Source organism: Lolium perenne, chromosome 5 (assembly GCF_019359855.2).
Source record: "Lolium perenne isolate Kyuss_39 chromosome 5, Kyuss_2.0, whole genome shotgun sequence".
Taxonomy (NCBI): Eukaryota; Viridiplantae; Streptophyta; class Magnoliopsida; order Poales; family Poaceae; genus Lolium; species Lolium perenne.
In genome coordinates this window covers 730,811-758,577 of record NC_067248.2, presented here as the reverse complement: position 1 = coordinate 758,577, position 27,767 = coordinate 730,811, and the positions used below count along the sequence as shown (strand labels likewise).

The window sequence follows — 27,767 nt, the reverse complement described above, 5'->3', positions numbered from 1 at the left end:
ATGCTTCCATCGCCCAAGCACACCACGGATGGCGCCAATTGAAGAGGGTTAACCTCGGCAATGTCCATAAGTATGGACTTTGGTTTTAGGATATAGAGAGCGTTGGTGGTTTCGTGGGCTTGTTAGACAAATTAGGTATCCGATGATAAAGAGATTGGAGGCTAAAATCGTCAAGATTGTACTGAAACTACGGGTTGCAATGATACGTTGTATTACAAGAAATCTGGATCCCTTCCCGGTGGCTCCTCCTAACCCTTATATAGGGGCTCCCGGCTTGCGTCCAATTGAAAGAAGCCTCCGCGAAAGCGGAAATCACTATTTTCTATGAAGAGGAGGATTTCGGGCAGAATCCAAAGAGAATATATGTATGTTTGGCCAGAGTCTCTGTCCCACAAACTGCGGCCTGCCCGCTGGAGATGGGCCTCGCGCCGTCGTCTCTCTCCGGGTCAAATATGTGCGGGGCCGCTTCACGTCTGTCCAGGAACAAGATGCGAAACAAGTTGCCCAATTAAGCAGAATTAACAAAAACAAGTGTGTGGTTTGGCATTGTTGTTCTTTTAGCCGTCTACCCTTCCTATTCGAAGAACTGATTGATTGGTCAATCATTGTTGCTCGTGATCCCATGGGAGAAGGGTCCAACAACACCAAGTGGCAGGGTGACAAGTCGATCAGTAGCTGAAAGGAACTCCTAACCGAACCCGTACTGCTGGATGGATCGGAACACGCACAAGGACGTTGTACAGGGAGTAGGAGGAGCAGAACGCGGTGTGACTCCTTCTTAGCCCAAGACCGTTCGGCTCATTCGACTCCCAACTCCCAAGGGCGTTGACGAACCATTGCTTCTTCCTGCAGCCATCTTCAGGTTCGCTTTCTTGCCATCCATCTCCTGCTTACAAGCTGTTTAGATCCATGCTTCTTTCATCTTACCAGATTCTTTCTAGTTTCTCAAGCAAATACGGAGTTTATTTTTTCATGAATTCTGGGGGAACCAAGCTGACGGTGCCCAGATTTTAGATCTGGCCTTTGATTAGTATCGTACGTGTGTGTGACACCTCAAAGTCTCTCGTTTTTGCTTCTGGATGCCTTTCCATGACTGCATCACTCCCTGTTCTGGAACCCGTATCTTGTTCATAATCTTACACTCCCTAATTAACTGCGAGTAATCAATGCAAACACGCCTAAATTAAACAGCAGAGGGGAAAAACGGGATTGTTGAGCTCAGCTGGTTTGCGCGCCTCCAAGCCTAAGGCGGAGGCAGACTTGTACCGCTGCATCCACAACGGCCGCCGCGGTGGCGGTGGCCTCGCCGGAGAGCAACGTCTAATTCTCTCCGCCGTGATGATGCTGCACCGGTTGCCTCCTCAGACATGGTTGCCGACTTTCCCTATAGCGGGACCTTGCGGCGGTGTCAAGGTTGAGGGTGTGCTTTGGGGGTCAACTAGAGAGGCGGGTGGGAGCTTGATCGGCGGGCGGGAGAATGACGCGGTGAGCAGGATGGGGAATTTGGGGGAATAGCTGTAGGGGTTTGATGTGTGTGACGGGACTCGTGGGCGAAATCCGATGTGAAGCCGAGCACCGGCGCGTCCGCTTCCCACCTCAACCGTAGGGTGCGACACAGGAATGCCAACTATTCTATTTGGCTCCAAAATCGACCGGACACTTTTGGGGCGTGCCGGTGTGGTGCAAAAACAGTGTCAGACCTCCATAATGCAATTGAGGGTGCTATTGTGATCGCTCGTGGAGATACTCTAAAGAGAAGTTCTACTGTCCACCGTAAAAAAGGAAATCGGACATTCCAAACATGCACTTGTACTGTATTTTCCGCATCGATTATACTTTGGTCTACCAATTAGGTAAGCTATGCTAACTAATACCGCCTGTTCTTCCTGCTCAACTTTTGATCGATCTAGTGCTTCCACCTGCTTGTGTATATCTTTCTTTGGCCATTGCTAGATCTTTGGTTATAATTTTTTTTCGAAACACGATCATTGGGGTGAACCATATTCTACATATGAAATGTAAACATTTATTTTCAGGTAACAGCTTCCTTTTTCATTTTCTACAAGAAAATTAAGGTAGTAACATGAACACCGCACCCGTCGCGCCAAAGCCTGTGTCGCTTCATTTATTAGAAGAACTTACAAATAATTTCTCTCCGGACCGGAAACTTGGTGGCGGCACGTATGGAGATGTTTACCTGGTACGATCTAAGTTCTCTAATGGTATTGTTAATGGCACCTTGCATACATTTCCTGCTGAACATTTTATGTCACGTATCAAACAAAAAAATTAAGATATTGGTCGGTGTATATTCAAGCATGATTATATATGTACCATTGTCTCATAATCCAGAGAGTATCTATATAGGACAGTTACACCCGGGTGTAGTTACACCCACGCGTGTTTCTCATAATCTAGAGAGTATCTATCATACCGGAGAGTATGTACATGTAGTATGTAGTATATAAGAATATTTTGGTAGTATATATACTACTTTGTAGGCAGTATGTATATTTTTTTACGTAGACACATTTTTTACGTATATATATGCATGTATTTCGTATATATAGTGCAAACTACATGCTCATTTATATTTTTTTCACCAAACTTGGTTTGGAATATCTTAGATATAGTGTAAGAACATACTCAAATCGATAAAGTATCGTATATACTACCACATGGTACCCAGGGGTAGGAAGTATTTATCCATATATATATATATATATGTGGCATATGCTACAAAATTAGTAAATTGACAGTGCATGTGACATATTCTATAGGGAGAGCATAAAAATGGAGAAAAGATTGCCGTGAAGGTGCTTAAAGAAGGTCTGGACCTTAACGATGAGGAATTTCAGAAGGAGTATCACAACCTTGCAAATCTTCAACACAAAAATGTTGTCCGGTTAGTTGGATATTGCCACGAAACTAAGAAAGAATTTCTACCGTACAATGGAAGGGTGGTTTTTGTTGATACGATTAAAAGGATGCTTTGCTTCGATTATATGCACAATGGAAGCCTTGATAGTTTTATTTATGGTATGATGTGTGGTCCTTCACTTGTACATGAGGTAGTACTCCCTTCGTTCTGATTTAGTCTACATTCTAGAAAAAATGAGACAAACTAGTATTACATTTATTAGTACTACTTAGATATGTGAACAACCAATCCAAGCTTCATTGAAAATAGCAACTACCAATAAAATAAAGAGAGAAAAACCATTTCATTTTCAGTGTTGTTGTTGACTGAAAGCTAGAACGTAGAGTATTTCAGAACAAATTTTGGGGCTAGAATGTAGACTATTTCAGAACGGAGGGAGTATGTAATAATTTTTGACATATACTTTGAGGTTGACCTTTGTTTATTGTTGCAGATGAATTTAATGACCATAATTGGTGTACACGCTATGCAATAATTAAGGGAATATGCGAGGGCTTGGAATACCTTCATGAGAAATTAAAACCTCCTATGTATCATTTAGATTTAAAACCAGAAAATATATTACTGGACGAAAACATGTCACCAAAAATCGCAGATTTCGGCGTGTCAAGGCTGTTCTTAGAAGAAAAAACAAGAAAGACAAACACTGCTCTAGGAACACTGTAAGCCAATATCTTCATCTGAACCTACATTTTCTGTACGATAAAATTTGCGTTGTTTGAATAGTATCACACATTAACATATATGATTTCTCATGCAGTGGGTACATACCACCAGAGTACATAAAGGAAGCTTTGATCTCAATTAAGTTTGATATATTCAGTTTGGGTGTCGTGATCATACAGATAATGATGGGACGAGAGGGCTACTTTAGAAGTGAAGAAATGTCTTCCCAACAGTTTGTTGACCTCGTAAGACAAAGTGCTGCCTTTTGTCGATACTTATATGTCACATTTATGAAATAAATGTTGTTTTAAATTGTTAGGTACATACGGACTGGATGAATAGGCTACAAGCGATATCAGTGGATGTATATTCTGTACAAGTAAGGAGATGCATCGAAATAGCTTTAAGTTGTGTGGAGGCTGATCGACACAAAAGGCCAAGTATTGGGTTAATCGTCAGTACTCTTAATAAGACGGAATCTTGTCTCCAGATCCTTGATGCATTAAGAAATGACTCAGCCTCACCGATTAACCAGGTGCGACCGCTGATGACAAGATTTATCTTTTTGTGCGATTTCGGATAAAGGTATACGCAAAACTATAGGCTATATATATCATGGGCTATCTAGCTGCAATTTTCTCAATTGTCGACTAGAGAATCACTAATGCAAAACTATTATCTTTGAGCTCAGGCCTTCAAAGTTCAAACTCACAGCTAAAGATAGAAGAAAATTTTCTTAATTCTGTTTGCCACAAACAAACTACAGCAAGCAAACAAAAAATTTCCTTCACCACACTTGTTCTGCCATCTAAAATTGTAAAATTATTGCATTGTATGTTTCCAGATGGTTAATCACGTTCTAACTAAAAATCATATGCGCACAGTAAATCAGATTTCTCAAAATTTGAAGCACTGGCTTTTCCACAAACTCTTCTACGAACAAATTAACGAAACAACTAAATTGAAATTTGGAAGAACAACTCATTGGAAGGTGCGTCCCCGGTACTTCCCAAGCCAAGCAACAGATTGGGCTTGAGCCTTGGGGCGCTAGGCAATCAAACTTTAGTCTGCAAGATTGAGTATACTAGGCAGAATGGCGCACTTCGCTGCGCCTGTTCCGAAGAAATGTAATTAGTGACCAGGTTCGGAAGGAAAAGAACAATGTGTGTGCAATAAATAGCAGGTCCAGAAGATGGACCCATAGATATATCAAGCTGACCATAGTGCACAAAAGGCTGATATCTTGACATGCAAGTAAACTGCATATAACACTATACTGTATAAACTGAGGAAAGAAAAATTGAATCACTTGGGTCACAATGAAGTCAGTCACTATAATGCAACACAGCAACGCAGGTTGAGGGTAAGTGACATATGATTTGAATGTGACGTAACAAAAATAAAACAGAAGGATGAAATGTAAGAATATTGTACACATGTTATTTTGTAGGATTCTTGCGCAATTTTTGCAGAAGACCGAGGGTTTTTTTTGTGTACTTTTGAGGAAGAACCAGATATGCAAATCTAAAAGTATGTATTGCACCTTAATTTTCAGAAATTTAGAGAATATTTGTGAAAATAAAGTGTGTGAATAGAGTTTTAATAATTCTCAGGGTTTAAGCCGCAAATTCTGAGTTTTTTTATCGGATTTTCCAGTTTTTGGGACCAATTTATACTTGGGCGGGCCCGGTAACCTTTTTAATTTTCTCTTTTTAATTTCCTCCCCTTATCTTTAAGGCCCAACTCCATTCTCAGTTTAAGCCGCAAATTCTGAGTTTTTTAATCGGATTTTCCAGGTTTTTGGACCAATTTATACTTGCGCTGGCCCGGTAACCTTTTTAATTTTCTCTTTCTTATTTCCTCCCCTTATCTTTTATGGCCCAACTCTAGATAGGTTTAATTTTAAGCCCATTCATTTTTATTTTGCTTTTTTTTCTTTTTCTTTCCGAGGCTGATAGCAACATGGGCTCTAGCCCAGTCGGCCTTTTAGGTGCAGTTGGCCTAGGCGGCAGCGGCGCCGTATAAAAGGCTGGGGAAGGGGGCGGTTAGGGATGGGTTTTCCCATCCCCCTCCCACTTCATCTGTCGCAGCCGCCTTTGAGGTCGCCACCGCCCGCTTGCCGCTAGGTTCGGGTCGACGGACGGCGGCGCAGGTGCGATGGCGAGCTAGGCGTGGCCAGAGGGAGGAGGAGGCGGGGAGGAGACATGCCGCTTGGGCAAGCTGATGTGGCGGATGAAGCGGGGGAACAAAGTGGCAGGGACGTCGATTTAGCGGGCCATGGGGACGAATCTCGCTGGAACCACCCCTAATTGGGCTCGTGCACATGCGAGCACGATGACAGGAGGTGGCACGGATGCGGGACGGGCGTGGTGAGATGGCCCAGTGGCACGGGAGGTGCGGAGCCGATATGGTGCTAGGCTCGCCGATGGGGATGAAGCTGCGGAAGAAGGAGGCAGCGTGTTTTCTATGATGCTGGCCTTCGTGCCGTGCGTGTGTGTGTGTGTGCAGCCTACGTGCTGTGCGTGTACATTTGTGCGACTTGCGTACCACATTTGGTGCTTAGCGTCACCGTCGGTGAGTTATTTGCCAGCGGTGTGAGGCCCACGTTGGAGAAGGAGACTGCGAGCTCGCCGTGCGGTGGTGGTGGCCGTGGTTCGGGTCGGCGGACGGCGGCACAGGTGCGATGGCGAGCCTGGCGAGGCCGTAGGGAGGAGGAGGCGGGGAGGCGACGTGCCGCGCGGGCAAGCCGATGTCACGGATGAAGTGGGGGTACAAAGCGGCGGGGATGTCGATTCGGTGGGCCAAGGGCGGATCTCGCTGGAACCACCCCTAATCGGGCTCGTGCACATGCGAGCGCGACGATAGGAGGTGGCACGGCTACGGGACGGGCGCGGTGCGATGGCCCAGTGGCATGGGAGGTGCGGAGCCGATGTGGTGCTAGGCTCGCCGGTGGGGATGGATCTGCAAAAGAAGGAGGCGGCGTGTTTTCTGTGACGCTGGCCTGCGTCCCATGTGTGTGCGTGTGTGCGGCCTGCGTGTGCTTTTGTGCGGCCTCCGTAACGTGTTTGGTGCGTGGCTCCACCGTTGGTGATTTATTTGCCGGCTGTGTGCAACAGTAGGGTGGATTAGATGGACTGACGAACTTTGGAGTGAAGGAGGTAGCGCTAATTTTTGGGTCGACGGTTGGAGTTCGCCGAGGCAGGCGCTGATTGTATCCAGGCTTCACGCGAGACGGGGGGGTTAGCGCCAGGCCGGGACCTACATGTCATAGGGTAGCTACAGGAGCTACATGCCCGGAGCGCTGAGAGCGCTCCGAGTCGTGGCCGCTTAGTAATATAGTATAGATATCTATATATAGATGCACCAGGTCTTCGCCCCTACCTGGGCTGGGACCTAAGCAGGCGCCGTTATCGCCCTAGCCCAAAACCGGCCCTGTTCAAAAATAGAAATCTTACAAGGCTCCAGCCGTTACAGGTGTGGAGGGCAATTGTTGAAGGATTGAAGGTTCTGAAGCAGGGGCTAGTGAGGCGGATTGGCACCGGCGAGCATACAGACCCGTGGAACGACTAGTGGATTCCCAGGGATGGCATGCTTCGGCCTATAGCGTGCATCAAGTCTAGGGCACCGCTGTGTGTGTCAGAGTTTATTGAGCCAACGATGGCTGTGTGGAAGGAGGATAAACTCAGAGAGTTTTTGCTGCCGATGGATGTTGATCTCATCCTGCAGATTCCGCTCAGCGGACGGAGACAAGTGGATTTTTGGGCCTGGCATTATGACCGTAGAGGGATTTTCTCAGTGCGGTCAGCGTACAAGAACAAGATGTTGGTTTGTACAAGGGAGAAGAGAGAAGCTTGGCTAGACGGTACAGCTTCGGGCTCAAATGGGGCGACTATTGAGAAGCAATGGACATCCCTCTGGAGAACTCAGGTGCCATCGAAAATTAAAAATTTTCTGTGGAGACTGGCAAAACAATCACTGCCGACGAACGATGTGCGCAACCACCGTGGCATGGCGGACGATGATCGTTGCAACCTATGTGGAGCGCAAGACTCATGGAGACATGCTCTCATTGAGTGTGCCATGGCACGCTGTGTATGGGCACTAGTTGATGAAGAGATAACCGAACATATGTGTGGGCTAGACGAAGGGGAGGCACGCAAGTGGCTCGCAGTGATGATCGAAACATTACGACAGGTTGATCAGGTCACGGTGTTTGTGACTTTGTGGGCAATCTGGCACGCGAGGAGGAAGGCGATCCACGAACAGATTTACTAGAGCCCTCTCTCGGTGCATCATTTTGTCGAAAGTTTTGTGGCTGACTTGAAGCAAGCAGGGGACAGCAAGCGGAGCTCGTCGTCACGCACGCCCACACCTGCTGGTGCATGTCCGCCGCGGTGGATACCACCACCGGCCGGGGTGGTAAAGGTGAACGTTGATGCTGCGGTAAGCAAAAATACAGGCTGCGGCTTGGTGGCAGCTGTGGCCGGGAGTGATCGAGGGGAATTCCTGGGTGCCTCAGCGAGGGTTTTTCCTGGCAAAACGGAGGCGGAGACTTTGGAAGCAATGGCCTGCTGTGAAGCCGTCGACCTCGCCCGTGACATTGGCGCTCGGAAGGTGATGGTGGCAAGCGACTGTCGCAACGTGGTCGCTAGTCTGGAGCAAGGCACGATGGGTGCGTATGCACATATCGTCGACGAAATTAAAGCCTCGACGACGAGTTTTCAGAATCTAGTTTTTTGTTATGATAGTAGGCTGTCAAATAAAGAGGCGCATAACCTCGCTAGAAGTGTAGTTCGTGATACTCAAGGCCGCCGTATGTGGCTGGTACAGCCTCCTGAAGGCGTTTCTATCCCTGTTGTGATTGATTTCTAATAAAGGGCGGCAGGGATTTACCCCTCAAAAAAAATAAAAACAAGGCTCCAGCCGTGGGATAGTGTCGATTTTTGCAAAGTTTGCTTCTTGGTTGGACAACAGTCTTCTGCCTAGTTCCTCAATGCTAATCGAACTCATAAATGGTGTAAGCAGACCGAGTGACTGTTGTTTTAGAAATTAAAATTTCTTTTGTAGTCATGTTAACAAGTAATTCCTCTTCCTTCTTAGATGCTTATCATGAGGGGAGTCTGGCAGCAGATGACTCTTCAGAACAAGAAGGAAGCTGTGACTCTGTGAGGCATTAATCAGTAGTACGTGTTGTGCCTAGGTTCTGGTTGTGGAGTTGCATAGGTTGTGGGTGTGATGGGTTGGAGGGCGAGGTTGATAGCCTCGTCGCCTAGGAGCCATGATGGAAGGAGGGAGAGGATAGAAAGGGAGATAGGATATCAATCCGTGGGCTACAGCTCCTCCTTATATAGAGAGAGCCGGGTTACATCTTTCTTTAACAAACCTAATCAGATCAAAGTATTCAAAACTTATCTTCCTAACGAACTTGGCAAGCAATCAGATCAAATTTTTTTCATCAAAATTTTTCCCAATAAAAACAAAAAAAAGGAAGAAAAAAACTTTGAACAAAACTTTTGACTAAAAATCTAGAAGAAAGTTTTGATCAAAACAATAAACAAAAAGTTATTAAAAAAAGTTTTCAGAACCAACCATCAACACAAACTTTTATCAACAAAATTCCAGTACAAACTTTTTGAACAAAATTTTCAGCACAAAGTTATCTGAGAAAAAATTACCGAGAAAAAGTTTTGAGAAAAAGTTACCGAGAACTGTTCGATAATACTGGAACATTTTATATTTGCTGGATTAGATTAATTATACTCCATAGCAGGTTGGTATGTCTTTCCATAAAAAAGTCAAGGGACCACTGATTTAAAAAGGCCCCTTGCAAAAGGAAACACAGCCACATGACTGCAGTGGCCCACCAACACGTAGGGATGGCAGTTTGACCCGATGGGGCGGGTCTGGGGAGGAGAAAAGCCCTGCGAGACTAACGGGTCGGGGCCCCGAACCCGATCGGGTTCGGGACTGGGGCTCGTTTTGCCCCCGCGGGCCTAGGAGAAGCGCCAGCGGGCAGCGGCCAGCACGGGAGGGAGCGGGTCTGCGGGTGGGAGCAGGCGGGGCTGTGGACGCGGGAGGGGTGTGGGGGGGAGCGGGCGGCACGCGGACGCGGGGCGCTGTCGGGATCGGGCGGCACGCGGCGCGCTGCCGGGAGGGCTGGGGCGGGGCGCCGGCAGCCTAGCACTTGTCGGCGCGGGCCCAGGTAGGATGAGGCGGCAGTGGGGCATGCTGGCGCGTGTCGCCGCGGGCCCAGGCGGCAGGCGCGGCCATGCGGGATTTCGCGCGCGGGAGCGGGAGCCGGGGCGCGGGCGGGAGGAGCCGGCGCATTTGGGCGCGTGTGCGGGAGAGCCGGAGCATTTGGGCACGTGCACCGTGTGCGGGAGCCGGAACCGTTGTTCGCGAGGCGTCGGTTTCGGGGTACCCGTCGGGTTTCGGGTCCCCGCCGGTACCGGGGCCGGGGTGATTTTACACCGTTACTGCTTTTGGGGTCATTTTACCAACACGGGCTCGATTCCTTTGCTTGTTGCATGCATGCGTGCGTTCCTCGGATGCCTCGAACAGTCCAAGTCACGAGTGCTCAAATCAGGATTTTTGGGTTCATAGGGAGCTAGATTATCGAATATTTAATGTCTTTATAGAGAACTGAGGCTTGTAAATAGAGGCAATTGTGGTGGGATGGAAGGCAAGTTTTGATGACATGATCCTTTGGATTCACTCGATCGGATGGCTAAAAACAATTTATTAGGGACACATTTCGTCCTTTTTATATTGATATTATAAAAATAATAATGCTAAACTAGTTGTCATGGTTTAATCTTGAAGGATGTATGAAATATCTGGAATAGCATATATTCTATATTTTTTTTTTACAACATATGCATGATTTACATGCATATTGCTGGCCGCTGCTGCCGCCGGCTCCGGCGGTGGTGGCGGCGCCCAGGCCGTCGAAGGCGGCAGGGCAAGTACGGCGCACCCAGGTCCCTTCTCTTCACGTGGAGCAGAGGTTTCAGCGGGTCGCGTAGGGTGTGGCGGCCGTTCTGGCACGGCGGCGGGAAGGATTCGCGGCGGAGCAGCAGCTCGTGTCGCGGTGCAGCACGACGGCGCGACGTCGGATGCTGAGGTCGACGACCATCTGGGCCCGATCTGGGCTGGTGGGACGTGGCGGTTGATGCCCAGTTGCTGCAGCCAAATCGGCTCGCCCACTCCCGTATCCCCATTGCGTGGTTGCTGCATAGTTGCTCGTCGGCATGAGGATGGTGTGGTCGTAGCTCCCAGGACCACATGGCGTGGCGGCGCGGGTTCGCCGGCGTCCGCCGAGCATGCCCGATCTAGAACGCGAGGCTCGTTTCTGGGCAGCGCGGACTTGATCTGGGTCGCGTGGGTCTCGGCTGCTGTTTGTCCACCGATTCCTTCTTCGTCGTCGTTAGCCAGCGGATGGCGGCGTGGGGCCTGCTCATCTGCATCGAAGATTAAAGGTGGCGGTCCTAGGGTCCTTCTTGTGCTAAGATGAAGACCTTCCTAAGGTCGGTCCCTCCTGATCTGGCCGGAGTGGTGAGTTCCGGAAGGCTCCGCCGGCGAATGTAACAACGCACTTTATGCCTGGAGTTTGCTGGATCGGTGGTATTCGGTCGTGCGCATCCATGCTTTTATTCCGGCCGTTTGGTTCTGGAGGGAGCGGCGCGAAGCTCTGTTCTTTCTTGCCATCTGGAGACATTTGCTCCATGGCGAAGTTAGAGGCGGAGAATACCATGAGGGCCGGAGTAGAGGACTAGCAATGGAGGTTCCAGTCTCTGCGCTGTTGAGGGACTTGCTTGGTGTTCTGAGTTTCGCAGCAACAATATGGAAGTGGGGGCGGCAACATAGGTGAAGTTCAGAGTCTTGCCTTTCAGGATAAAAATTCAAGGTCTGGCCTTAATTGGTTGTGCCTGACAATGACCTTGTTGGAGGCACTGTTTTGAGAGCGGAGACTATCTTTAGGGTGAAAACCTAAGATCTTTGATCGGGCGACGACGGTGCTTGTGCACTGTTCCCTTCTTGAAGGCGTCGCTTTTTGGAGAGCCTGGGGTTGGTGGATGTCCTGTTGCTGCTAAGGCTGGAATACCGTAGCGGGATTTTTATTTTCTTAGTTTCCTTTTCTTTTTTTGGCTGTGTGCATCCGTACTGCCATTAGGGTATTGCGTTGTTGCAGAGGCTGAGTGTAATTGGTATCTCTCGATATTAGTATATTCCCTTTATAAAAAAAAACATGCATATTTGAACCTAGCAGTGGCAGCAATCAATATCAATGGACGTAGACTGCCCACAAATGAAGCGATGCACTGAAATAGCACAAATTTGTGTTGACGGTGACCAACATAACCGACCTACGTACTATTGGTGAGATAATTCGTATGCTCAGTACGTGAGGCGGAAACCATGATCCACAAGGTGCCTGCAGTTATCAGTGAGTCGACAAATGACCCGGGGTCGTCAGTATACCAGGTAGGCAGTATCATCATTGAAGCCAAGTATGTAATCGTGCTCTTTTCATGTAACATAGGGGATTTATCAAGTGCAAGTCCTTTTGGTGCATCTGTGTACCCCACCTGAAAACTTAGTTCGTATGGGTTACTGAAAGCTCCAGTTGCCAAAGAAAGTCAATACTGGTGGATGTGCTACGGGATTATTCACGGTGCTAGGATATTTAGACCGTGGCCCAAACTATATATAAGGCACGTACAAAGGGGAGATGTCAGCTGTTTATAAGAGTTGTCACCTAAGATTTCTAATGACATGCAATAGAGTTAATGAAGAAAGAGAAGAAAGTCATCTCTTGAGCAAAAGATAGTCTGTAGTGAGAAAAAAAAAAAGACATAGTGTCTCTTGTGCTGCATTTATCGTAGGCTAGTACTAATAGACTATGGGTTGTATGAGTGTCTTTTATGTTGTCTTTAGATGACATGGATGTATTATAGATAGCAACTATCTCAACTGTTGTACATGCCATAATTGGGATATCAATCGGCCACCGAGAGGCATGAAATAGTTACATTATTTATACACTGCTGAATTACTACATCGTTCATTCCTCGTCAAGCAGAAACATCAATGTTTTTTATGAGATGTATCTTCATGATCTTCATTTGCTCTGTAGGCAAGTAGTTCTGTGTCCAAGTTAGTGGATGAGGTGCAGTCGATGGCTGTTTCTGCAGCACCATCCCATTCGCAGCTGCAGCAAATAATGAGTGTACCTAAGGGACCTGGGGAGACAAGCACTGAGGTGAGTTTGCCTTCCTTTGATCCCAAATATAAGTCCATTTAGATTTGGGCACAAGAATTAAGGTGAGGGATACACAATGACCATACACTACAACAGAACCCCCTATCACTGCCTATTACTGATAATGGTATCAGTGCTGGTTGTTCACTTGAACCGGCACTGATAGTCCAATTATTAGTGCAGGTTATTTACTCTAACCAGCACTGATGATACAATTTGAACAAGGCTACATTTTATAAATACTTCTATAACGACATACATACATATAGTAGTGCATACTAGCTAAATGCCCGTGCGTTGCTACGGTCATTTGATTTTTTCATTAGCACACATATCATACATATAAACGTAAAATGCACGTAAATATGTACATATAGAAAATATGTACATTCAAAATCCACAAAGCGTAACTTGTGCGAAACTCCCGATAAACTGAATACTCTACAAATTGGCTCTCTTATGTAGCGACGCCGGCCGGCAAAAAAAATCATGGCGACCATCATGCATTCCTGAGGTTCTTAGTTCTCCTAGCCACTTGATTTAGTGTGTATGCCCGTGCGTTGCAACGACATATAAAATAAACTAATTTAATTATAATAGAGATGATATTACCGGATCATAGTTGATTTTCAAATAGTTAGCGGTAAACTTTATCTCCCTTCGACCTCCACCCATGTCTCTCATCTTGCCAAACCACATACAATACTAAACTCGTCATCCTCAGCCATCACAATCTTGCGCACATTCACGTCTACGAATTCCTAGGTCACCCGTGGCCTCGACGTGTAGCTCCACGTGCCACCACTTCGTCGCCGGCCTGCTCCCTTGGCGAACAAGTTTCTCAATTACCCGTCGTGCCATGGTGCCCGTCCTGCCGGAGCTTAGAGACGGCGCTGGCAGAAGTAATTTGAGTTGGAACAATGGTGTTTATTTGTGTTGCCAGTAGTGCAGTACTTCAAGATCAGGGGTATCAGTGATGGTTGTCGTGTTGGGTATCTCACAGATGAACAAAACCATTTCAGTGCGTGTCATATCCTTCATATGTGACACTTTTCAGTTTTTGTACACCGTTAATGATTGATTCAAATGCCGACGCACACGTACACAGCTAGCACCGTAGCTGATTGATTCTTAGACGTGCACGTACAAAACGAACCTAGCTAGCTAGATATATTGATGATTCCTAGCAGCAACACATACACAAATCTGTCAAACTGGTTACACATGTACTAATATATAAAACCAAAGAAGGAATTATAAACCGAGTCGGCTGATTATATATGCAGGGCTGTTAGAGAAACAATCCGATCCATGTAAACCGAGTTGGTAAGTACGCGGCATTCCGGTATAGTGCAGACGGATTTTATTTCCTAATCTAATTTGGATCGGGTCGGGACTGATGCTAAAGGTTTCTTTGGCTGGAAGACGAGGCAGGACGTCGGATATTTAATTGAGTCGGAAATCGATTGATCCATCGATATGTAGTTGAATTTGAGTCGGACTTAATCGTAGAAGATTGATGGATCCATCGACCAGCATGCCGGTCAAGTAGGATGGGCTGGATCGGCCCAGAGTTGGGCTGGATTAGACGTAGGATTGGATGCGGGGAACTTCGGGCCCATATTATTTGTGTGTCACTAATAAAAGTCAATGATAGATGTAGTATGCAATTTTAATTCCATTATTTTTTCCTTAGAATCTGCTTCTCACTTGTCCTTTTTACTGTTGACTTTCACTAACATTACTCAACTGCAAGAGTATAAAGCTATGATCTAGAGTACCCTAGCTGTCTAATTCATTTCTTCTACTACATAAAAATATTTCTATTAACACTAAAAAGAGCTACTCCTTTATTTGTTTCCAGCCTTTCAAGGACAGGTTGTTAAAGGATGAATCCAATGTAGCTTCAAATGTCGGCAACCTTTCCATGGCTAATGCACAGAGTGGTCCTGTCACGCCACAGTCCCAGGGAACTGAATATAGTCTAAATTTGTACATGCACCAAACCATCCATGGACCTAACCATAACCAAATAAATATAGCAGATCCAAAGCAGCCAATGCTGTTTGGTTACACCAATGTTCATGACTATCCCATACATGATGGTCTTGGCCCCAGCGCGAAGATTGTTGCACGTGCACAAGGCCTGCATGCCGAGACTAGTATGAACGATGATGACTGGTTCCATTGGAGCAGCATAGTGTTTATCGATGAAAGGTTTGGCACATAATGTTGATCTCCAGTACTTCAAACGTCGCCCTTCTATAAAATTTATGCTTTCTATGCACAATATTAATTTGTGTCATGCACACAGCTAGTCATCGGACTTTATTTTTGGTGCATCCATTGCAAGCTTACTGGATTGCTTCATATTCCTGAATTAGGTTCCGGGGGTCCAGTTTTAAGGCAATAGGAAATCAAAATAAGATCGAAGGCCAATGGGCTATTGTCGGAGGGACTGGAGTGTTTACTTTTGCACAGGGTACTATCTCCATCTACAGAATACAAGACAATGGGCCCTCGAACATCAAGGAGATTCGAATCAATGCATTTTGCTACACACCACCACAGACCACTGCCAGTGAGACAAAGGTGATGATAACATTTTAATCTGCTTATTTTCTTCGTCCTTTTTTTCAGATAAAACTTTCTTCGTCCTTAACTGAACTTGTGGTAAAACTATAAAAGTAGGCACTCCCTCCGTTGAGAAATACAGGGCATATTTTGACTGTCCAAAACCGATTTTTGACCGCACATTTCTCCTACATTACTTTTCTTAGAGGTACAAGACCATAGCTATAAGAAAGTACTTTTAAGTATGAATCCAATGGTGTCAATTTTGCATCAAATGGCCCCAATATTATTAGATTAACTGTTGGTCAAAGCTCGAAATTGGATAGTCCAAATACGCCTTATATTTCTAAACAGGAGTAACAATTTTTGTCTCACATGTGTGCATGATGTCTTAATGGATGACAACTATGGTTAGGATTTCAATATTTAATGAGAATTATCTCACTGTGGCATATTGTGATAAAAAGAATAGTAGGATGAAGCCCTTCTAGTGAAAGGGTGAAAGGGAGTCATTTCAAACTCGAAGTCTTGAGTGCAACCTTCCTAGATCATATCTTTTCTGAATATCTTGGAGTCTATCCTATCCCGGGGATAGATAACGTGTAGAACACGATGACCGCTTGGAATATCTACACATGCCTTATTTACCAAGTGGCAGTTATGGAACCTTCCATACTGGGTAAGAACATGTGTACGATGGGTATTCCATCTTTACTCTGTACCGTATTTTTGATAATTCTATAATTAATTATTAATTCCTCGTCATCTAGACCATCAACACAGCGTAGAAGATGACAGGATATACGTTGTCAGAAATGTGACCTTACTAGTTGGGAATAGTACCTCACCAAAAGAATTTCTTCCTAATTCGGAAACATCACCGACTGAACATAACTTTCATGATCAAAACCTTCTCGAACTGAATGGAGTTTTAATTGTAAGGGTTTATCTAGTTGGGAATTACATCGAGCGCATGATTTCTCTTACTCCATGATAAAGGAATTGTTTGTAGTGCTTGAGCAGGTTAGTAAATCTATCGGCTATGAAATTAACAGTTGTCACACTTTTTGACCAAGTCACTCGCATCATAGAGGGCTGCAGGCCAATAGAAACCTTTTTCTTGAGGCCTTTTTGACAAGGGTTTGGAAGGAAGAATGAGCTCCACAAATCCCTCCATGGATTTAATAATGAACCCATTGGCAACCCGAGATTGAAATCAAAAGACTTCTCACACCGCAACATAGGAAAACAGATGTCAAACACAAAGTCTATTACTAAACTGCCATTCATGTCGGGCGTAGATCTCCATCACTATGGTCTCCAAACGTCGACATGCATCTTGAAATCGAGGTCGCTCCTCTCCTTTCTGCAACCTGGACCAGAACCGTATCCAGTACGTGCCTCTGAAAAGAACCTGCATAATAGAAAGAGCTTTTACCTTATTAAAGACCGTGTCATTACGACTCAATCACAAATCCCAGCAAAGAGCACTAGCTCCAACCAAAGAGTGGTGTTTAAATTGTTGATTTAACCCATTTAGCCAGTTCCCAAACAAATTGGAGACACTGGTTGGTGGATTAATGCCAAAAGTAACAAGGACCACCCGCCATATAAATTTAGCAACATTACAGTCGAAAAATAGATGTTGTATTGTTTCTTCCTTACTACAATAGCAACATTTAGTACTACCATTCCACCGTCGCTTTGCCAAATTATCTTTGGTTAGAATTTTTCCATTAAAAAGGAACCATAAGAACACTTTGATCTTTAAGGGTAACTTCAACTTCCAAATATGTGTGTTAGCAGGGATAACATGTTCACTAATCAACGCTCTATACATAGACTGGACTGAGAATCGTCCATGCTGATGTAGAGACCATCGAAACAAATCACGAGCGATTATCACTGAAACGAACTAAAGAAAGTTTAAAGATCAAATCATTCCACGCTATGAGATTGTCTCCTACTAGTGCTCTTCGAAAAGCGAGATTTAGGGGTCTTGTGCTAAAAACTTGTTCTACTGTAACATTTTTCCTATTTGCAATGCAATATAGTGAAGGGTACTGCTGCTTTAGATTGTCTTGTCCTAACCATGTATCTACCCAAAATCTTATCTGAGTCCCATCCCGTAAATCAAAAGAGCCCAGCCTTAAGAAGTCATGTTTAACTGACATAAGGCCAGTCCAAAATTGAGAATCCTCTGGCTTATGCTCTAATTGTGAGATAGTTTTATTTCTCAGATATTTGTTTCTTAAGAGATTTTGCCAAACACCATCTTCATTTATCAATTTAAACAACCACTTGCTAAGCAAACACTTATTTTGCAACTCTAAGTTGAGGATTCCCATTCCTCCTTGGTCCTTAGGTGCGCAAAGAATGCTCCATCTCGCAAGTCTATACTTCTTATGCCCGTCACATTGCCAAAAGAAACGAGACCGGTAATAGTCTAATTTCTTTAGGATTCCTTTAGGCACTTGGAAGAAGAAAAGCATAAACATGGCTAGGCTGCTTAATACCGAATTGATAAGAACTAGGCGCCCCCCATAAGAAAGGTGTTTTCCTTTCCAACAACTTAGTTTTTTTCTGAAATCTCTCCTCAATTTCTTTCCAATCTCTATTCAGAAGCTTTTTATGATGCATAGGGATACCCAAGTATCTAAACGGAAAAGATCTGGACTCACAGCCAAATATTTGTGAATAAACATCCGAACAATCTTTTGCTTTACCATAACAAAACATCTCACTCTTACGGAAATTAATTTTCAAGCCAGATAATTGCTCAAAAGTAGAGAGCAACAGCTTCATGTTCTTTGCTTGATCTAAATTATGATCCATAAAGATGATTGTATCATCGGCATATTGCAAGATTGATAGTCCGTTTTCAACAAGGTTCGGAATAACTCCTGTGACTTGTCCCTCCTCTTTAGCTCGTTCAATGAGAATGGCCAACATATCCACAACCACATTGAACAAGATTGGAGAAAGGGGATCACCTAGCCGAAGACCTTTATGAGTCTGGAAGTAGTGTCCTATGTCATCATTAACTTTAATACCTACGCTCCCACCACGTACAACTTTATCTATCCACTCTCTCTATTTTGTAGAGAAACCTTTCATGCGAAGGGTTTGTTCCAGAAAAGACCACTTAACCTTGTCATATGCTTTCTCAAAATCCAATTTGAGAATAGCTCCATCTAACTTCTTCCTATGCATCTCATGAATGGTTTCATGAAAAATAACAACGCCTTCCATAATGTATCTTCCTGGTAAAAAAGCCGTCTGGGAAGGTCTAATTACTTTTTGTGCCACTAAAGAAATTCTATCTGTCAAAACTTTGATGAAAATCTTAAAGTTAACATTCAAAAGACAGATATGCCTGTATTGTTGAATTTGAATGGACTCCTTTCGTTTGGGAAGAAGAGTAATAATACCGAAGTTTAAACTAAAAAGAAGCAAATTACCCGAATGGAACTCACTGAATAAAGCCATCATATCTCCCTTAAGGATATCCCAGAACGTTTGGTAAAACTCTGCAGGGAATCCATCTGGGCCCGGCGATTTGTTAAGTTCCATCCTAAAGATTGCTTCTTTAACTTCCTTTTCGGAGAAAGGCGTAGATAACATGTCGTTTTCGACATCCGAAACCTGAGGTATATCATCTCGACGTGTTTCATCCATGGAGAAATTATTCTCCTCAGATGGACCAAACAAGCCTTGATAATATTTGGTAATGTACTTCTTCAAGTTATCTGTGCCCTCTATAACCCCTTCCTCTTGTTCTAATTTATTTTTTTTTGTTTTCCTATGACGTCCATTTGTACCAAATGGAAGAACTTAGTATTATCATCTCCTTTCAGCAACTTATCTGATTTAGAGCGTTGTAACCATTTAATCTCTTCTTCCCTCAGCAGTTGAACTAGTCTAGCTTTCAAACAGTTTTTAACATCTAACTCTTGCGGTAACAATGGTGAGGTCTCTTCCTTTTTTATCTAAGATATCGATCTCTTGTATCAGCTCCTTCTTTTCTTTTCTATATTGACCCAAATGATTTAACGCCCATCCTCTCAAATACTGTCTTAATTTTCTAATCTTAGATTGCCATCTCTCTAAAGGTGTTGAACCTTTATTTTCGTTTTTCCATACCTCTGCAACAGTGTCACAAAATCCTTCTATGGTTAACCAGCTTAATTCAAATTTGAACATCGGCTGATTAGTACTATAAGCAGGTTCGCCTGTGTCCAGCAGAAGAGGAGTATGATCTGAGATTTCTCTTGATAGTGCCTGCACCGTTGTTAAAGGGTATTTTTGTTCCCGTTCTGTACTAGTTAAAACGCGATCAAGCTTCTCACATGTAGGAATTTGTCTATCATTCGCCCAAGTAAATTTTCGGCCAGATAGCTCAAACAACCTCAAATCCAAAGTGTTTATGGTCGCATTAAACAAGAAAGGGTATCTCCCATCAAAATTGTCATTATTTTTTTCAGAAGGATTTCTAATGATATTAAAATCTCCACCCACTAACATTGGTAACTTTTCTATACTACAAGAATGCACTAGCTCAGTCAAGAAGCTCTCCTTGTATTCTGGTTGAGCTGCACCATAAACAGCTACCAAAACCCACCGAAAGCCATCAACTTTATTTCTAAGTGTAAACTTTATGTAAAAGTCACCAAAAGACAAACTTCCAATATCAAAGAAATCCAGATTAACACCTAGCAGAATACCTCCTGACCGGCCATGAGGTTCCGTCCAATGCCAAAAAAATTCTCTCCCCCCACAAAAAGCATCAAGACAATCATCTGTAAAATGCTTTTTATTGGTTTCAAGAATTGCAATGAAATCTAGGTGCTCTCCTTTCGAGGTATCTGACAGAAATCTGTACTTAGCCAAATCTCTTAGGCCTCTACTATTCCAAAAAATTCCTTTCATTTAGAATTTAATCCTTTTTTTAGTAGATTTTACTCTTGAAGACTTTTTCCCCCTTCAAAGACTTACTTGTCTTCTTTCTAGGGATGTCTCCAGAATAACTACTACCCTCATTGCCGGGGTCATCCATAACCTCATCCATTAAGCTACCACAAAGGTGACCAAGAACCAGGTTATCGATGTCACAGTCTCCATCGTCAAGAGAGATATCCTCATCCAACAAATTAAATTTATCAGCCTTATGAGGTGTAGCAAATAATCTAGTGGCTTCAACTCCCTTAATAAGCGCGACTGATTCATCCATATTGTGCCCAATTAACACTATTTTGCATGTTATCAGAAATACGCTTATCGGAGAAAGAGAGAACAGAATTAGATATCTTACCTCATCAAGCTCATGTTTCCTTTTTGTCACCAACCGTGCAGCCCGCTACACAGTATCCTCATGCGAAGTAGCAGCCCGTCGCTTGCTTCGTTTCAGCTGCGCGGTCATTGGAGTCACTGGAGCTGAAACGGCCTTGTCTCCAGAAGTAAGCATCAGTCGGCTTGCACCCTTGGCCTTCGAGCCTTGCCGCCCGCAGAGGCCGGCCTCCCAGCCTTGAGGATGGTCTGGGCAGAGCCGCCCGAACCCTCCAGGCCAGACAGCCGAGCAACACCGGCCGGGCAGGTGATCAGCACAGCAGCAGGATCAACTGAGCCGACCTGATCGAACTCCCGAGCTGCCGCCAACGACACGTCGGGCTTGGTGCTCGAACCCACTAGGCCAGACAACCGAGCAGCCCCTGCTGGGCAGGTGATCGGCACAACCTCCCCCTCCGCAGCTCCAAACAGAGGTGCACCAAGCTCGTCGCCATGCATACTGTCTCCTTTTGTCCGCATCAGCATCAGATCAATGGTCTGGGCAATATCCTCCCCTTGTTTTTTGAAACCTGTACAGTGAGTTTCCTCACTGCGTGTATTTTTATTGCATTTTTGGGTATAATGTACAAAGCTAAGACTAAAAGAAAATAAAGTGCTTGAGAACAGCACTTAGAGAAAACAAGAACTAAAACTAGTCTAAGCTAAACTAGTCTAGGAATTTACAGGAAATTCGTTACCCAGGCCCTAAGGCCAATATATGATTTCTTCTTAGCTTTATGCACCAGCAAGGCCAACTCGTCTTTGAACTTATGTCTGCAGCGATATAGACTTGGAGTGATCCCTTTGAAGATAAAGTCATTTCGGATAGTCCAGATTGACCATGAAGTAAGCATAATGAGCTCCATGAAGAAAGGCTGCTGGATTTTGGCTTTGAAGCACTGAATGACATCCTGTAGCACTATAGGCCCATCAGTCAGAGTGGAATCCCAGCCAGGGCATAAATAATTCCAACAATTCTTAGCAAAAGGGCAGGCAAAGAACAGATGGTCTCTTGTTTCCAAAGCAGAACTAGCCAGTGCTGGTGTCGTGGGTCACAGAGGGGAGGGTAGTACCGAAGCCCACCTTGCCATTTGAAGAAAATTTATCTCCCGTGCACTGAGGGAACAGAGGAGACTTAGGAGATACCTGCAAATCAAAATTAGTGTTAGGTAAAAACTCCGCCGCCTGCACCTCCTGGAATCTGTGTTCTGATTCAGCCCCCATGTGTACGGAAAGGTCCTCTTCTTCCGCCAAAACTCTATTGGCACAATCACCCAACACCTTCTCAAAGGCCATATCTAGAATTTCGTCGACCTTAAATTGTATCAAAGCCTCCATTTCAACAGAGGATGGTTTGCAACAGATACTTTGATTTTTCAAATGTCCACCAATGGCTGCTCCCTCATTACCAAGTTCCATCTGAGTTCCACCTTGTGACATGCTTTTCGCCCTCTTTATATTATCATCTTGAGTTACAGAATGAGAATTATCTCCATTTGCATCATCCTCCTTGTCAAATTGATTCTGATTAGTATCTATAAAAGCGGCATCCGATAGCTCCTTCTCCATTTCCACCTCCAATTTGAGCTGAAAGATACGATCCCCAATTACAACATCCATTTGATTAGGGATGAGCGCTGAATTTAAAACAGCCACAAGTAGCCTCCCAAAACAATTCTTATTGGTGGTTACCATATCGACTTTCTGGGTAGCACCAAACATAGTACCGATGGCCCAAATAATCTGAAAAGTGCGCAACTCCTTTGATAACCCTTTTACCTTCATCCAAACATTGGCAACACCATGCCCTCCTGAACTGCAGCGAACTCTTCAAATTTTAGCTGAATTCCCAGCTCTTTTATCTCTGCACCTCCGTATGCAATGGTTCTCTGAAGTTCAGCCTTCGATGGAAAAGGAACCACAAAAAACCTCTCATCTTGCTCTTGAATTTCCCAATTCCACTTTCCGGGAACCAACAACTGAAGGTGTTTGATAAGCTGTTCTGTAGATATCTTCCCGCCAATCACCTTGATTAAAGCAGTCTTGCGATCGTTCTTGATATCTGGAATTGGAGCATGAGGAATATAGTAAAAACCCAGGCCCTCGGCCGCTTACCCCACCGATTGTGCAATCATCCGTGGTTCCTTAAGCACCGGGCATCGTTGAACAACATGATCATCACCTTCACAAATATCACAAAATAGGACTGCAGAACAATCAAAGGATTGGTGACCCTTGGAGCAACACTTGAAACAATAAAGCTTCTTAGATTTTTCCTGAAGGCATCACAATTTCTTTTTCAACACTTGTAGCAAAGTTCACTTGTGTATTTCATTCTCCTTAACATGCCTCCATATCAAATTAAAAAAAAGGTTCATGAAGGTATCCATTCATCGCATGTACATTACCTGTAGTAGGTGTAATATGTCAGTTCATGTTAATTTAATTCCATTATTTCCTCTGAGACTCAGTGACTCATTAGTCTTTTTCACGGTTGACTTGTACTAACACTACGGAAGAGAAGTATACTGTTATGCTCTAGAGTACCCTAGCTGTCTGCCTGTCTAATTCCTTTCTTCTAAATAAAAATGTATATATTAACGCTAAGAAGAGCTACTCCATTTGTTTGCAGCCTTTCAAGGACAGGTTGTTAAAGGATGAATCCAATGCAGCCTCAAATGTCGGCAGCCTTTCCATGGCTAATGCACAGAGTGGTCCTGTCACCCCACAGTCCCAGGGAACTGAATATAGTCTAAATTTGTACATGCACCAAACCATCCATGGACCTAACCATAACCAAATAAATATAGCAGATCCAAAGCAGCCAATGCTGTTTGGTTACACCAATGTTCATGACTATCCCATACATGATGGTCTTGGCCCCAGCGCGAAGATTGTTGCACGTGCACAAGGCCTGCATGCCGAGACTAGTATGAACGATGATGACTGGTTCCATTGGAGCAGCATAGTGTTTATCGATGAAAGGTTTGGCACATAATGTTGATCTCCAGTACTTCAAACGTCGCCCTTCTATAAAATTTATGCTTTCTATGCACAATATTAATTTGTGTCATGCACACTGCTAGTCATCGGACTTTATTTTTGGTGCATCCATTGCAAGCTTACTGGATTGCTTCATATTCCTGAATTAGGTTCCGGGGGTCCAGTTTTAAGGCAATAGGAAATCAAAATAAGATCAAAGGCCAATGGGCTATTGTCGGAGGGACTGGAGTGTTTACTTTTGCACAGGGTACTATCTCCATTTACAGAATGCAAGACAATGGGCCCTCAAACACCAAGGAGATTCGAATTAGAGCATTTTGCCGAACACCACAGACCACTCCAACAAAGATAAAGGTTATGATAACATGTTTTTGTGCTTACTTTCGTCGTCCTTAACTGCACTTAAGTAAACTATACAAGTAGGTAACAATTTTTGCATCACATGCATGTGTATGATATCATGATTGATGACACTACGGTCAAGATTTCAATATGGAGGTGAACTATCTTACTGTTATATGTTGTGATAAGATGAACAGTAGGACTAAGCTCTTAAATTTTTCTTCACGCAGTTCTTTTGCCAGTCATCTACTTGTGAAATTATACGGGCTAATTTTTTTTAATCCGAACTGCGCACTAAACCCCATGTATGAATTGTTTATGATTGAATAAAAAGGATTATCACATTTTGCCTTGGATACAATTTGAACAGGGCTACATTTTATAAATACTTCTATAACATCGTACATACATATAGTAGTTCATATCCCACTAAAATAATGGAAGGTTTATGAAGATAGATGTAGTATGTAATTTTAATTCCATTATTTCTTTTCCTTAGAATCTGCGTCTCACTTGTCCTTTTTACTGTTTACTTTCAATAACATTACTCAACGGCAAGAGTATAAAGCTACAATATGACCTAGAGTACCCTAGCTGTCTAATTCCTTTCTTCTACTACATAAAAATATTTGTATTAACGCTAAAAAGAGCTACGCCTTTATTTGTTTGCAGCCTTTCAAGGACAGGTTGTTAAAGGATGAATCCAATGCAACCTCAAATGTCGGCAGCCTTTCCATGACTAATGCACAGAGTGGTCCTGTCACCCCACAGTCCCTGGGAACTGAATATAGTCTAAATTTGTACATGCACCAAACCATCCATGGACCTAACCATAACCAAATAAATATAGCAGATCCAAAGCAGCCAATGCTGTTTGGTTACACCAATGTTCATGACTATCCCATACATGATGGTCTTGGCCCCAGCGCGAAGATTGTTGCACGTGCACAAGGCCTGCATGCCGAGACTAGTATGAACGGTGATGACTGGTTCCATTGGAGCAGCATAGTGTTTATCGATGAAAGGTTTGGCACGTAATGTTGATCTCCAGTACTTCAAAAGTCACCCTTCTATACAATTTATGCTTTCTATGCACCATATTAATTTGTGGCATGCACATAGCTAGTCATCGGACTTGATTTTTGGTGCATCCATTGCAAGCTTACTGGATTGCTTCATGTTCCTCAATTAGGTTCCGAGGGTCCAGTTTTAAGGCAATAGGAAATCAAAATAAGATCGAAGGCGAATGGGCTATTGTCGGTGGGACTGGAGTGTTTACTTTTGCACAGGGTACTATCTCCATCTACAGAATACAAGACAATGAGCCCTCGAACATCAAGGAGATTCGAATCAATGCATTTTGCTACACAACACCACAGGCCACTGCAACCGAGACAAAGGTGAAGATAACATTTTTATCTGCTTATTTTCTTCGTCCTTTTTTTCCAGATAAAACTTTCTTCGTCCTTAACTGAACTTGTGGTAAAACTATAAAAGTAGGCAATCCCTCCGGTTCAGTGAACCGATTGTAATGGAGACCGATTCCAGCGAGTGTGTGGCGGCCCTGACGGCTTCAGGCTCCAACAGATCAAGTTGGTCAGGAGTAGTTCAAGATTGCAAAGACCTGATGGCAAGGAGTAGAGAGGTGAATATTGTCAAGGGAATGAGGGGGCAAAATACTATTGCTCATGAGTTGGCGCAATACGCTAGGAGAGTTAACAGTTCGGCGATTTGGCGAGCTGAGAATCCAAGCTGTATTGTTCATCTCTTGAGTACTGATTGTAATCACGTTACTCCTTAATATAATTCTCGTTTCCCCTCGCAAAAAAAAGTAGGCACTCCCTCCTTTGAGAAATACAGGGCATATTTTGACTGTCCAAAACCGATTTTTGACCGCGCATTTCTCGTACATTACTTTGCTTATAGTTACAAGACCCACTAGTAGAAAACTAGGGTTTCGTCCAGGCCTTTTGTCCCGGCCCAGTCTGGAGCTGGGACAAATGGCCTGGCCACGTCGCCCCGAAAGCAGCTGGAGGGCACGGGGCCTTTTGTCCCGGTCCGTTAGGATCCTTTTGTCGCGAGTCGTGCCACGGGCCGGGATAAAAGGGTCTGAGGCTTTCTGCGGCCTGCTGGCACCCCTTTTGTCCCGGTAAAGGTCCAGGCCTATGTATACACAGCCAGCCCCCACCTCCCTACATTTTTTTCCTTGGTGGTGAAAGGTGGAGGTTTATGCTAGCTCTTTTTTTCTTCATGTGCACAAGAGGTGTTTGATGAAATGTTTGTGAGGATGCCACTTGATTTTATTTGATAAGATTTCTCCTCTTTTTGATCCTAAAAGGTTAGCAACTATTTTCTCGTATACATAGTCCGGCACAATACTAATTTTAGCATGGTGATTGCATCTGATACATAATTGTACTTATGGTGCAGATGAGTCATCCATGGATGTACGGTAACCGATGCGATCCCGCTTTTAGAGAGGGCGTGAAATCTTTCCTGCTTGTGGCCGAGGCCAACAAGTCGAAGCAAGGTTTTATTTGTTGTCCATGTCTGAAATGTAAGAATGAGAAGGATTACTCTTGCTCAAGAGACATTAAGAGACACCTGCTTCGGTACGGATTCATGTCCGGCTATAATGTTTGGACCAAGCACGGAGAAGAAGGGGTTATGATAGAAGACGGCGATGAAGAAGAAGATAACGATGACAAGTACCGATCTATATTCTCTGAATTCGATGATACCGCAATGGAAGACAAAGAAGAAGGAGGTGAAGAACGGGCACCAGATGAGCCTGGTGATGATGATCTTCATCGGGCCATTTCTGATGCAAGGAGAGACTGTGGCACAGATAAGGAGAGGTTGCAGTTCGACAAGATGTTAGAGGACCACCAAAAATTGTTGTACCCAGGTTGTGAAGATGGGCAGAAAAGCTGGGTAGCATATTGGAATTGCTGAAATGGAAGGCAGAGGCCGGTGTGACTGACTCAGGATTTGAAAAATTGCTGATAATATTAAAAAAGCTGCTTCCAAGAAAGAACGAATTTCCCGCCAGTACGTATGAAGGAAAGAAGCTTGTCTGCCCTCTAGGATTAGATGTGCAGAAGATACATGCATGCATTAATGACTATATCCTCTACCGCGGTGAGAAGTATGAGAATTTGAATAAATGCCCGATATGTGGTGCATTGCGGTATAAGATCAGAAGAGATGACCATGGTGATGTTGAGAGCGAGCCACCCAGGAAGAGAGTTCCTGCGAAGGTGATGTGGTATGCTCCCATAATACCACGGTTGAAACGTTTGTTCAGAAACAAAGAGCATGCCAAGTTGTTGCGATGGCACATGGAAGAACATTAGAAAGACGCGATGTTGAGGCACCCCGCTGATGGTCGGCAGTGGAGAAACATCGAGAGAGTGTTCCCGGATTTTGCAGGTGAGGCAAGGAACTTATGGTTTGGTCTAAATACAGATGGCTTGAATCCTTTTGGGGAGCAGAGCTGCAGTCACAGCACCTGGCCCGTGACTCTATGTATCTACAACCTTCCTCCTTGGTTGTGCATGAAGCGGAAGTTCATTATGATGCCAGTGCTTATCCAAGGCCCAAAGCAGCCCGGCAACGACATTGATGTGTACCTAAGGCCATTAGTTGATGAAC

General features: G+C 44.3%; 1 protein-coding gene across 10 annotated transcripts; it reads left to right on the top strand.

Moving 5' to 3' along the window:
• Nucleotides 1–620: 620 nt before the first annotated feature.
• LOC127319750 (uncharacterized) lies at nt 621–25,959 on the top strand. Of its 10 annotated transcripts, none has more exons than XM_051349722.2 (14): nt 624–862; nt 2,037–2,200; nt 2,781–3,039; nt 3,375–3,603; nt 3,702–3,852; nt 3,927–4,142; nt 12,744–12,869; nt 14,734–15,086; nt 15,254–15,461; nt 23,401–23,753; nt 23,921–24,125; nt 24,786–25,147; nt 25,306–25,513; nt 25,946–25,959. In XM_051349722.2, the coding sequence occupies exons 2-14, from the start codon at nt 2,084–2,086 to the stop codon at nt 25,946–25,948; spliced, it is 2,790 nt and encodes a 929-aa protein (XP_051205682.1). In that variant the 5' UTR covers nt 624–862; nt 2,037–2,083; the 3' UTR covers nt 25,949–25,959. The 10 variants fall into 10 exon arrangements, with proteins under 10 accessions (XP_071675795.1, XP_071675797.1, XP_051205682.1 ...); XM_071819689.1 differs by lacking the exon at nt 25,946–25,959 and adding an exon at nt 25,614–25,931 and having other exon boundaries at nt 2,044–2,200; XM_051349720.2 differs by lacking the exon at nt 25,946–25,959 and adding an exon at nt 25,614–25,931 and having other exon boundaries at nt 625–862.
• Nucleotides 25,960–27,767: the final 1,808 nt, after the last annotated feature.

Bases quoted from the DNA above. Each gene is read 5' to 3' on its own strand.
- LOC127319750 (XM_071819689.1), top strand. From the start codon at position 2,084: ATGAACACCGCACCCGTCGCGCCAAAGCCTGTGTCGCTTCATTTATTA. The intron at 2,201-2,780 runs GTACGATCTAAG...CATATTCTATAG, and splicing joins CGTATGGAGATGTTTACCTG to GGAGAGCATAAAAATGGAGA. The intron at 25,514-25,613 runs GTGAAGATAACA...CTATAAAAGTAG, and splicing joins CCACTGCAACCGAGACAAAG to GCAATCCCTCCGGTTCAGTG.